General features: G+C 38.9%; 1 protein-coding gene across 3 annotated transcripts in view; it reads left to right on the top strand.

Annotated features, from left to right (window-relative positions):
- Positions 1-13,263, top strand: part of SNRNP48 (small nuclear ribonucleoprotein U11/U12 subunit 48) — a 38,405-nt gene continuing 25,142 nt past the window's right edge. For 2 of the 3 annotated variants that reach the window (XM_036924871.2, XM_036924872.2), the window contains exons 1-4: positions 1-318; positions 1,640-1,753; positions 1,989-2,049; positions 2,863-2,937. In XM_036924871.2, the coding sequence (XP_036780766.2) occupies positions 163-318; positions 1,640-1,753; positions 1,989-2,049; positions 2,863-2,937 (406 nt within the window). In that variant the 5' untranslated portion in view covers positions 1-162. The remainder of the gene's footprint in view (positions 319-1,639; positions 1,754-1,988; positions 2,050-2,862; positions 2,938-13,263) is intronic. The other variant, XM_057493965.1, reaches the window with a different exon arrangement.

Raw genomic sequence — 13,263 nt, 5'->3', positions numbered from 1 at the left:
TGGAAAACGACCGAAAGCTAAAAGGACAGCTCCCGCGCTCCCCGAGGCCTTTCCCCATACGCAGTTCCGGTCACGTGGCGGCGCGGCCCGGCCCGCAGCTCCCAGAAGCCCGCGCGCGCCGCCGGCGGTTCGGCTGCTTCCTCTTGGGCGACCGGCGCGGCCATGGAGAGCCAACCGCCCCCGGTGGAGGAGCGGCGGCGGCTGCGGGAGGAACTGAACGAGTTCGTGGAGAGCTGCTGCCGTACGCTGGAGGAGGTGACGGCGTCCCTGGGCTGGAGCCTGGATCGGCTGGACCCGGGAGAGCAGGTGGCGGAGGAGGTGAGGGGTGCGGGCGTGCGGGGTCCTTTCGGGGCCCTCGCCCGCCCTCACCACGGTCTCCTCTGGAGGCGGAGGGCCGAGCGGGGTCCGCGTAAGGAAGGGCGTGGGGGTCCCGGCCATCCGCCGAGCCCGGCAGTCGCCGGGGACCGGACCTGGAGCACCCCTGACACCTCCCGTCCCGGGCTGTGGCTCGCGCGGCCCCGGAACGCTGCGCACCCACGCCCCGTGCCGCACGCCTCTTGCTGAACGTCGCTTTTAAAGAAAAAAGGAAATGTGGGGGTGAAGAGGAAGTGGCAGGTCTGGTGCTTCCATAAAAAATAGGCGAATGGGTTTCCGAGCGTTGCTGGCAGAGGTTTTGTGCAGTCGGTTTTGTCGGTTTGCCTTGTCATCTTATCACATGATTCCGCGCTTGCACCAGTGGCTGTTGTAATCCCGGAGAGATGATTGTGTTCCGAACTGCGGAAATGGCCGTGGGGATAGAGTATGTGGAGGGACTTAACAGTTATTTAGTAGTAAAAAGGTCTAGGCGATTGATTAGGTGTGGGTGTTGAGGCAGAAGAGGCGGTTTCCTGATTGAGCAAGTGGGACCTTTCACTGGAATAAGACAACACAAGAGGAACAGGTTTCAGTGTCAGGAGACCATGAATGTAACGAATTAATTTCTGTCATGTTGAAATTTTAGTATCTTCTTTAAGGTACTCAAGAGAGAAACAAGATCTAAAGATACAGAATTTGGGAGAAAATCACTATACGATGTAAAAATTGAAACCTTGAGATCTTCCAGTAAGCATATAGCAAATGGTAAAAGGTCACTAGTTAGATCTACATGAAACACCAACATTTAAAGGGGGACAGATCTTTAGAGGATACCAAGTAGAATGAGCTGGGGAGGTAGAAGGAACATGAAGAGTCTGTCAGGATAACAGAAATGGATGATGGGATTGTGACCTTCTAAATGTTCAAATATTACAAGGACTATGACGTGTTCTTTGGTTATAGTAACAAGATTGTTAGTGACCTACCAACTGTTAAGTGAGATTGACTGGTAGGTTGTCTAAGCAGTGAGTGTAAACAAGTCTTTCAGAAAGTTGGTCTTGGAAGGGATGGAGAAGGGGGCACAGAGGCTATATGGGGTTGGGGGGGAGATTGAGAGGTTTTTTGTTTTTTTTTTTAATATGCACATATACCCACACAGAGGCTTGGGAGAGGCCTGCAAAAGAGGAGATAACTGGAAGATACCACTTATTCAAGTAGTAAACATTCAGTGGTATAATTATTTCTTTAAATATGTACCTTTTTTCTTTGCTTTTGTTTTTCATAGGGTAAAGTTGTGATATGCCCTTATGATTCCAATCATCATATGCCCAAATCATCTTTAGCAAAGCACATGGTATCTTGCAGACTGAGGAAACTGGGCTATACCAAAGAAGAAGAGGTACCATGTATTTATCATGTATACATAGTGTAATTCTTCTTGCATTAATAAATTCACAGTATTTGGGAGATACAGTGTGAGGTTTTCTGACATAAAATAATAGTCTTGTGGGGTAGAGTGGTACTTGCCAAATTTCACAAATTATTGCAATAAATAAACAATACTAATATGTCAAATCTTAGAGTAGTCAATTATTACTCAAGAACCCTAAATTTTGTTTTGTTTTACTGTTTAGGATAAAATGTATAATTCTGAATTTTTCTATGAGAATATGAAGATACCTTCGATTACTTTGAGTAAGTATTTTATAGATTATAATTTTCAAATATCTTAGTACAGGTATTGATATTTCATTTTTGAATTTTCAGAAAAATGGGCTTTATAAGTATGCTTATTTTAATGTTCAATAAGGCCATTTTGTACCTTAAGAGAATATAGGATTAATAAGTGTAGAGTGAAAGTAGTTTGCTTAATTTGAAATTTAGAAACCAGCTTTATACTAATAGGCAGTGAAAACCCTGCAATACTTTGTACAGTAGGACAGATCCCTTTCTTTTTTGGTAATAACAAGAACCTGGCCACACAACACAGTTTGAAAATAGGACTGAGGATGGAAATATGTTCAAATTGTTCTCACATATGTAGATGTAAAATTTTGGCTCTGGTTCAACTCATGGTTTTGTCACTAACTGTTTAAATGGATGTGTGACTTTCAGCAGGGTAATCTGTTGCCTAAATTTCTTCATAAAATGGGGATGATGGTAAGAGCAACTTTGTGAGGATTGAATGATAAAATGTAGGTAATATGCTTAGAATAGTGCCTGACACTTAGCTGGAGTTCAAGAAATGTTAGCTAATATTGGTTGCTAAAATTTGTAGTGGCTACTGCTGATTATAGTGTTTTCTGAACTGCTTGAAGTCTGGTTACTTCCTGGGCTCTAGGTAAATCTGAAAGAATTTTGCATTCAGATGACCTAGGCAGCAATGTAGGTCTGTCAAGATTCTGGAAGATTTGTCAATGTGCCCAAAAAGTTTGGTTGGAAACCGGTTAATAATTAATGTGGATGATGATGATTCATATTTTGTTTATGGATTTTTTTTTTTGACAGATAAGGACTCACAATTCCAGATAATTAAACAAGCTAGAACTGCAGTTGGAAAAGATGGTGATTGTTATAATCAAAGTAAGTTGCATCATAATTTAAGCTAAATAATTAATCAAACTTTTCCCCCTGTAAGCACACTACTAATTTTCAAGAAAAATCTGGTGGAAACAGTTACACGGAAAAGATTTTTACATTTAATATTAGACTGAAGTGCTTGGTGTCAACTTAATTTGTTAGATATTTTCTGCTCAAATAAACCAGAGTCTCACTAGCACACTCTTTTAGCTAGGGGTTCATACTTCGGAATTAGTAGGTGAGATTGCCTTGTAGATAATTTTTAAATTATGGGAATTTAGTAGTAAATCCCATTAAGTGAGACTGTTTTACCCTGAGATTTTCTCTAGAATTAGCCTGATGTAGTGAGAATGTTCAAACACAATGTGAAAGAAAGGACTTAGGCTGAAAGAGATCAGTCTCCACAGCTGTCCATCAGAACAAAGCAAAAACAAAGTTTTATATACAATTGCAAAGGTCTGTAGGTTCCTTCATGCCCAGCTTTGGATCTGAATTAAGAGTTTCTGCTTGGGATTTACTTCAGCAGAGATTATGTTACACAATTGCTAAGTATGAGTTTGTAGGGAATTCAAAAAACATTAAAGTTAACAAGTAAATGGAGTTGGTAGATTTCTGAATCTAGGTATAAAACCTACCCAAAGCAGGCTCCCTTTAAAAAAAAATTTTTTTTTTAAATTTTGGTATCATTTATATACAATCACATGAGGAACATTATGGTTACTAGATTCCCCCCATTATCAAGTCCCCACCACATACCCCATTACAGTCACTGTCCATCAGTGTAGTAAGATGTTGCAGAGTCACTACTTGTTTTCTCTGTGCTATACTGCCTTCTCTGTGCCCGCCCCCCATCCCATGTTATGTGTGCTAATCGTAATGCCCCTTATTCCCCTTCTCCCTCCATTCCCACCCACTCTCCCCAGTCCCTTTCCCTTTGGAACTGTTAGTACATTCTTGGGTTCTGTGAGTCTACTGCTGTTTTGTTCCTTCAGTTTTTACTTTATTCTTATGCTGCACAGATGAGTGAAATCATTTGGTACTTGTCTTTCTCTGCCTGGCTAATTTCACTGAGCATAATAACCCTCTAGCTCCATCCATGTTGTTGCACTGGTAGGATTTGTTTTCTTCTTATGGCTTAATAATTTTCCATTGTGTATATGTACCACATCTTCTTTATCCATTCATCTACTGATGGACACTTAGGTTGCTTCCATTTCTTGGCTATTGTAAATAGTGCTGCAATAAACATAGGGGTGCATATGTCTTTTTGAAACTGGACTCCTGCATTCTTAGGGTAAATTCCTAGGAGTGGAATTCCTGGGCCAAATGGTATTTCTATTTTTAGTTTTTTGAGGAACCTCCATATTGCTTTCTGCAATGGTTAAAGTAGTTTACATTCCACCAGCAGTGTAGGAGGGTTCCTCTTTGTCTGCATCCTCGCCAGGATTTGTTTTTCCTATTCTTTTCTATGTTGGCCATCCTAACTGGTGTGAGGTGATATCTCATGGTGGTTTTAATTTGCATTTCCCTGATAATTAGTGACGTAGAGCATCTTTTCATGTGCCTGTTGGCCATCTGAATTTCTTCTTTGGAGAATTGTCTGTTCATATCCTCTGCCCATTCTTTAATAGGATTATTTGCTTTTTGGGTGTTGAGGCATGTGAGTTCTTTATATATTTTAGATGTTAACTGCTTGTTGGATATGTCATTTACAAATACATTCTCCCATACTGTAGGATGCTTTTTTGTTCTGCTGATGGTGTCCTTTGCTGTACAGAAGCTTTTTAGCATGATGTAGTCCCATTTGTTAATTTTTGCTTTTGTTTCCCTTGCCCAAGGAGATGCGTTCAGGAAAAAGTTACTCATGTTTATATTCAAGAGATTTTTGCCTGTGTTTTCTTATGAGAGTTTTATGTTTCATAACTTACATTCAGGTCTTTGATCCATTTTGAGTTTACTTTTGTGTATGGGGTTAGACAATAATCCAGTTTCATTCTCTTGCATGTAGCTGTCCAGTTTTGCCAATACCGGTTGTTGAAGAGGCTGTCATTTCCCCATTGTATGTCCATGGCTCCTTTATCATATATTAATTGACCATATATGCTTGGGTTTATATCAGGGCTCTCTCGTCTGTTCCATTGGTCTATGGGTCTGTTCTTGTGTTAGCACCAAATTGTCTAGATTTACTGTGGCTTTGTAGTAGAGTTTGAAGTTGGGGAGCCTAATCCCTCCCGCTTTATTCTTCCTTCTCAGGATTGCTTTGGCTATTTGGGGTCTTTTGTGGTTCCATATGAATTTTAGAACCATTTTCTCTAGTTCGTTGAAGAATGCTATTGATATTTTGATAGGGATTGCATTGAATCTGTAGATTGCTTCAGGCAGATTGGCCATTTTGACAATATTAATTCTTCATATCCATGAGCGTGGGATGTGTTTTCATTTATTGGTATCTTTAATTTCTCTTGGTTCCTTTTATAAGGATTTCTGGGTTGTGTTCTTGAACCTTCTGTAGGTAGCTTTCTCTGGACATCTTACCTTTTCCCTCACTCTTCTTTCTAGCTGAATTATATTCACCAGCTGATGGTTATGATTTGTTTTCTCCCTTGTTGAAGTTCAGAGTCTTAACCCGTTATTCTAATAAGCCAATATTTGGGCTTGCTTTCTTCCTAAGTTGCATTGTGGCTTCAGAAGAACCTTTCTAATATTGTATTGATTCCTTAAAATAGCCAGAAGCACATTTCTTGTGTTTCTTGTTTTGAAGCTCCAATTTTTATTTCTCTTGTTCTTTATTTCAGGGTTTTCCCCTTGAGGGAGGCATTTGACTCTGATCTTTTTTGAAGAGACTATCAGTTGAGCTGTTTTTGGCCCCTGTTATTGGCTCTACTTCTTGTCCCTGTGAACCAAAAAAAAGTATAGGGTTTTGTTTTTGTTTTTCAGAGGGGTTAATAGTCAAAGGCCTTTTTTTACTTTAGTTAGATTTACCAAATTTATGTTAGAGTTGAAGGAGAACTTGGAGATCATATAGTCCAGTGTCTGCATTTTACAGATAAAGGAACAAACCCTTTGTAATACAGATGTTAAAGTTCTGGTGCATTTTTTCTAAAAGTTCTCAGTACGTTATTTTTCTTAAAAGCTCTTTATGTATTTCATTTCTCTTTCACAACAAATTTGTGATAGGTTGGACAAATATTTTGCAATCCATACTAGGTTAAGAAATAGAGGTGTGCAGAAGTGAATTAGCAAATTAACTAATAAGTGAGTTAACACTCCTCTGCTATTTAACTACAAAGCTGGATCAAGAACCAGGTTCTGAATTTTGACACAAACTCTGAACTGAGATATTCTGCTTTGTGTTAGAGAAACTCTACTCAGTGTAATTTGCAGAGTAGAATTCTAGATATCGCTCAAAATATAATCAATTATGTCTGTTGTGATTAAGTAGAATATCACAAACTTCAAAACTGTACATATTTACTGTTAGTAATGGTACTGTTCATTGTCCATTCTACTTTGTGTAGGCCTATTTAAAAAAAAACTGGGTGCTTGGCCTTGTACAAGTGACATTTTGAGGTTTTATTTCCTTATCTTTAATATAAAACTGTCTTATAGTGTTGTGTAGAGCAGTAGAGATACTGAATGCTAAACTAGCCCTAACTAAATTGGTAGCTGCTATCGCTAAGAAAGTTAATTTCTTAAGCAAATTAATCTGTAGAAAGCAATACTAAAGTATTAAGCTATATTAAAATAGTGAAGTGCATGAGAATTTTATATGTAATTTAGAAAGTGTTTAAATTTTTTATTTACATAACAGTCATAAGACAGATTTGGTAATTGAGTTTACTTCACAAAAAAAAAGAATTAATTTGAATAATTCTTGCAGTAAATAGTTTAGAGGAACTTTTATTTGTTTTTAGCTTTTGCACTATCTTAAATTAAGATTTAATTGTTAAGAATTTTTTTTATATGGTTTGTAACCCTCTTTTTAAAATACATTTTTTCTCCTGTTCAAAGTTCTGCAGTTTCTCAACAGAGATTATTTTTGTGACCCACTTATCTCTTTTTTTTTTTTTTTTGTGAGGGCATCTCTCATATTTATTGATCAAATGGTTGTTAACAACAATAAAATTCTGTATAGGGGAGTCAGTGCTCAATGCACAATCATTAATCCACCCCAAGCCTAATTTTCGTCAGTCTCCAATCTTCTGAGGCATAACAAACAAGTTCTTACATGGAGAACAAATTCTTACATAGTGAATAAGTTCTTACATGGTGAACAGTACAAGGGCAGCCGTCACAGAAACCTTCGGTTTTGCTCATGCATTATGAACTATAAACAGTCAGTTCAAATATGAATACTCATTTGATTTTTATACTTGATTTATATGTGGATACCACATTTCTCTCTTTATTATTATTATTTTTAATAAAATGCTGAAGTGGTAGGTAGATACAAGATAAAGGTAGAAAACATAGTTTAGTGTTGTAAGAGAGCAAATGTAGATGATCAGGTGTGTGCCTGTAGACTATGTGTTAATCCAAGCTAGACAAGGGCAATAAAACATCCACGTATGCAGAAGATTTCTCTCAGAATGGGGGGGGGAGGTTCTAAGCCTCACCTCTGTTGATCCCCAATTTCTCACCTGATGACCCCCCTGCAACTGTGCCTGTCTTAGGTTGTTCCTCCCTTGAGGAATCTTACCCATCTCTGGCTAACCAGTCATCTTCCGGGGCCATACAGGGAAATGTGAAGTTGGTAAGTGAGAGAGAAGCCTTATTGTTTGAAAAGGTTAGCTTTTTACTTCTTTGCATATTTATGCCCTGTGGCTTCTATGCCCAGCATTTGTCTTGAGGTATCTTTACCACTTGGAAGAATTATGATACTCGGTAAATTTGATATGAGGCACGAATTCTATTTAAGGGTTGTAATTAGGAAGGAAGAAGAAAAGCTATAGAAGTAGCAGGCGGAAGAAAACATGGGAAGATTGATTATTTCTTTGACATATCTTCTTGTAGAGTAACTTAAGCATGTATAGGTTTTAAGCTACTACTTAAATTGTGCACACACATTAACATAATAGGAGTATAGTTACATAACCAAAGCATATCTGTAATTACCAGCCATCTGCAGTGAAACCAAGAAAACCAGTTAGGCACCTTAGGCATTTGTGAAAACTTATCTATGATATGGTGGATATTGTCCAACTGAACTTGAACAGTCTGAGAGAAATCAGAAAAATTAAAACAACCCATTCCTGGGGACTGTTCACATGCCATATGTTCTTTTAACAGTAAATAGTCTGTAGTTGTAAGACTTTGGAGCGCTACAATTTGCACTTCTCCAAATTCTTGGTTGAGTTCCAGCAGTATAGATCCAGTCAAATTTGTTGTTTTACTGTATGCACAGGCCAGCTTAGATATCTCCTTCCTCATTCCCATGGCAAGTCCAGGAACTGGTGGGATGAGTGCATCTACAGCTGTAGCAGTGCGTGGATCTTTGTTGGGGTTTTTTGATGATCATCTTCTGGCATGAGTCTTCCAGAGAGTGCTGATGTTGGAAGTTCTTTTTCATATCGTATCTTAGTTCATTTTCGGGGTAGTGCAATTAGGCTTTGATCCTCTGTATAAACACAAACAGACCCTTTGCCTACACTTTTATATGCCCTTTATACTCTTGTGTAGAACTCATTGGAGGTTACCACACAGGAACTGCCTTTTTTTTTGGTATCACTAATCTACACTTACATGACAAATATTATGTTTACTAGGCTCTCCCCTATACCAGGTCTCCCCTATAAACCCCTTTACAGTCACTGTCCATCAGCATAGCAAAATGTTGTAGAATCACTACTTGCCTTCTCTGTGTTGTACAGCCCTCCCTTTTCTCCTACCCCCCCATGCATGTTAATCTTAATACCCCCCTACTTCTCCCCCCACCTTATCCCTCCCTACCCACCCATCCTCCCCAGTCCGTTTCGCTTTGGTACCTGTTAGTCCATTCTTGAGTTCTGTGATTCTGCTGCTGTTTTGTTCCTTTAGTTTTTCCTTTGTTCTTATATCCCACAGATAAGTGAAATCATTTGGTATTTCTCTTTCTCCGCTTGTCTTGTTTCACTGAGCATAATACCCTCCAGCTCCATCCATGTTGCTGCAAATGATTGGATTTGCCCTTTTCCTGTGGCTGAGTAGTATTCCATTGTGTATATGTACCACATCTTCTTTATCCATTCATCTATCGATGGACATTTAGGTTGCTTCCAATTCTTGGCTATTGTAAATAGTGCTGAAATAAACATAGGGGTGCACTGATCTTTCTCATACTTGATTGCTGCATTCTTAGGGTAAATTCCTAGGAGAGCAATTCCTGGGTCAAATGGTAGGTCTGTTTTGAGCATTTTGATGTACTTCCAAACTGCTTTCCACAATGGTTGAACTAACTTACATTCCCACCAGCAGTGTAGGAGGGTTCCCCTTTCTCCACAGCCTCGCCAACATTTGTTGTTCTCTGTCTTTTGGATGGCAGCCATCCTTACTGGTGTGAGGTGATACCTCATTGTAGTTTTAATTTGCATTTCTCTGATAATTAGCGATGTGTAGCATCTTTTCATGTGTCTGTTGGCCATCTGTATTTCTATTTTGGAGAACCGTCTGTTCAGTTCCTCTGCCCATTTTTTAATTGGGTTATTTGTTTTTTGTTTGTTGAGGCGTGTGAGCTCTTTATATATTCTGGACGTCAAGCCTTTATCGGATGTGTCATTTTCAAATATATTCTCCCATACTGTAGGGTTCCTTTTTGTTGTATTGATGGTGTCTTTTGCTGTACAGAAGCTTTTCAGCTTAATATAGTCCCACTTATTCATTTTTGCTTTTGTTTTCCTTGCCCGGGGAGATATGTTCAAGAAGAGGTCACTCATGTTTATGTCTAAGAGGTTTTTGCCTATGTTTTCTTCCAAGAGTTTAATGGTTTCATGACTTACATTCAGGTCTTTGATCCATTTTGAGTTTACTTTTGTATATGGGGTTAGACAATGGTCCAGTTTCATTCTCCTACATGTAGCTGTCCAGTTTTGCCAGCAGCATCTGTTGAAGAGACTGTCATTTTGCCATTGTATGTCCATGACTCCTTTATCAAATATTAATTGGCCATATATGTCTGGGTTAATGTCTGGATTCTCTAGTCTGTTCCATTGGTCTGTGGCTCTGCTCTTGTGCCAGTACCAAATTGTCTTGATTACTATGGCTTTATAGTAGAGCTTGAAGTTGGGGAGTGAGATCCCCCCCCACTTTATTCTGCCTTCTCAGGATTGCTTTGGCTATTCGGGGTCTTTGGTGTTTCCATATGAATTTTTGAATTATTTGTTCCAGTTCATTGAAGAATGTTGCTGGTAGTTTCATAGGGATTGCATCAAATCTGTAGATTGCTTTGGGCAGGATGGCCATTTTGACGATATTAATTCTTCCTAGCCACGAGCATGGGATGAGTTTCCATCTGTTAGTGTCCCCTTTAATTTCTCTTAAGAGTGACTTGTAGTTTTCAGAGTATAAGTCTTTCACTTCTTTGGTTAGGTTTATTCCTAGGTATTTTTTTTTTTTTTGATGCAGTTGTGAATGGAGTTGCTTTCCTGATTTATCTTTCTGTTGGTTCATTGTTAGTGTATAGGAAAGCCACAGATTTCTGTGTGTTGATTTTGTATCCTGCAACTTTGCTGTATTCCGATATCAGTTCTAGTAGTTTTGGGGTGGAGTCTTTAGGGTTTTTTATGTACAGTATCATGTCATCTGCAAATAGTGACAGTTTGACTTCTTCTTTACCAATCTGGATTCCTTGTATTTCTTTGTTTTGTCTGATTGCCATGGCTAGGACCTCCAGTACTATGTTAAATAACAGTGGGGAGAGTGGGCATCCCTGTCTAGTTCCCGATCTCAGAGGAAATGCTTTCAGCTTCTCGCTGTTCAATATAATGTTGGCTGTGGGTTTATCATAGATGGCCTTTATTATGTTGAGGTACTTGCCCTCTATTCCCATTTTGCTGAGAGTTTTTATCATGAATGGATGTTGAACTTTGTCAAATGCTTTTTCAGCATCTATGGAGATGATCATGTGGTTTTTGTCTTTCTTTTTGTTGATGTGGTGGATGATGTTGATGGACTTTCGAATGTTGTACCATCCTTGCATCCCTGGGATGAATCCCACTTGGTCATGGTGTATGATCCTTTTGATGTATTTTTGAATTCGGTTTGCTAATATTTTGTTGAGTATTTTTGCGTCTGCGTTCATCAGGGATATCGGTCTGTAGTTTTCTTTTTTGGTGGGGTCTTTGTCTGGTTTTGGTATTAGGGTGATGTTAGCTTCATAGAATGAGCTTGGGAGTATCCCCTCCTCCTCTATTTTTTGGAAAACTCTAAGGAGAATAGGTGTTATGTCTTCCCTGTATGTCTGATAAAATTCTGAGGTAAATCCATCTGGCCCGGGGGTTTTGTTCTTTGGTAGTTTTTTGATTACCGCTTCAATTTCGTTGCTGGTAATTGGTCTGTTTAGATTTTCTGTTTCTTTCTGGATTAATCGTGGAAGGTTGTATTTTTCTAGGAAGTTGTCCATTTCTCCTAGGTTTCCCAGCTTGTTAGCATATAGGTTTTCATAGTATTCTCTAATAATTCTTTGTATTTCTGTGGGGTCCGTCGTGATTTTTCCTTTCTTGTTTCTGATACTGTTGATTTGTGTTGACTCTCTTTTCTTCTTAATAAGTCTGGCTAGAGGCTTATCTATTTTGTTTATTTTCTCGAAGAACCAGCTCTTGGTTTCATTGATTTTTGCTATTGTTTTATTCTTCTCAATTTTATTTATTTCTTCTCTGATCTTTATTATGTCCCTCCTTGTGCTGACCTTAGGCCTCATCTGTTCTTCTTTTTCCAATTTTGATAATTGTGACATTAGACCATTCATTTGGGATTGTTCTTCCTTTTTTAAACATGCTTGGATTGCTATATACTTTCCTCTTAAGACTGCTTTTGCTGCGTCCCACAGAAGTTGGGGCTTAGTGTTGTTGTCATTTTTTTCCATATATTGCTGGATCTCCATTTTGATTTGGTCATTGATCCATTGATTATTTAGGAGCATGTTTTTAAGCCTCCATGTGTTTGTGAGCCTCTTTGCTTTCTTTGTACAGTTTATTTCTAGTTTTATGCCTTTGTGGTCTGAAAAGTTGGTTGGTAGGATTTCAGTCTTTTGGGATTTTCTGAGGCTCTTTTTGTGGCCTAGTATGTGGTCTATTCTGGAGAATGTTCCATGTGCACTTGAGAAGAATGTATATCCTGTTGCTTTTGGATGTAGAGTTCTAAAGATGTCTATTAGGTCCATCTGCTCTACTCTGTTGTTCAGTGCTTCCGTGTCCTTACTTATTTTCTGCCCGGTGGATCTATCCTTTGGGGTGAGTGGTGTGTTGAAGTCTCCTAGAATGAATGCATTGCAGTCTGTTTCCCCCTTTAGTTCTGTTAGTATTTGTTTCACATATGCTGGTGCTCCTGTGTTGGGTGCATATATATTTAGAATGGTTATATCCTCTTGTTGGACTGAACCCTTTATCATTATGTAGTGTCCTTCTTTATCTCTTGTTACTTTCTTTGTTTTGAAGTCTATTTTGTCTGATATTAGTACTGCAACCCCTGCTTTCTTCTCGCTGTTGTTTGCATGAAATATGTTTTTCCGTCCCTTGACTTTTAGTCTGTACATGTCTTTGGGTTTGAGGTGAGTTTCTTGTAAGCAGCATATAGATGGGTCTTGCTTTTTTATCCGTTCTATTACTCTATGTGTTTTGATTGGTGCATTCAGCCCATTAACATTTAGGATGACTATTGAAATATATGTACTTATTGCCATTGCAGGCTTTAAATTCGTGGTTACCAAAGGTTCAAGGTTAGCCTCTTTAGTATCTTACTGCCTAACTTAGCTCGCTTATTGAGCTGTTATATACACTGTCTGGAGAATCTTTTCTTCTCTCACTTCTTATTCCTCCTCTTCGATTCTTCATATGTTGAATGTTTTGTGTTGTGCTCTTTCTAGGAGTGCTCCTCCCATCTAGAGCAGTCCCTGTAAGATGTTCTGTAGAGGTGGTTTGTGGGAAGCAAATTCCCTCAGCTTTTGTTTGTCTGGGAATTGTTTAATCCCACCGTCATATTTGAATGATAGTCGTGCTGGATACAGTATCCTTGGTTCAAGGCCCTTCTGTTTCATTGTATTAAATATATCATGCCATTCTCTCCTGGCCTGTAGGGTTTCTGTCGAGAAGTCTGATGTTAGCCTGATGGGTTTTCCTTTATAGGTGACCTTTTTCT

The sequence above is a fragment of the Manis pentadactyla genome, chromosome 16, assembly GCF_030020395.1.
Source record: "Manis pentadactyla isolate mManPen7 chromosome 16, mManPen7.hap1, whole genome shotgun sequence".
In the NCBI taxonomy this organism is placed as follows: Eukaryota; Metazoa; Chordata; class Mammalia; order Pholidota; family Manidae; genus Manis; species Manis pentadactyla.
The sequence above is the reverse complement of the archived record's forward strand: the minus strand, read 5'-3'. Positions and strand labels throughout refer to the sequence as shown.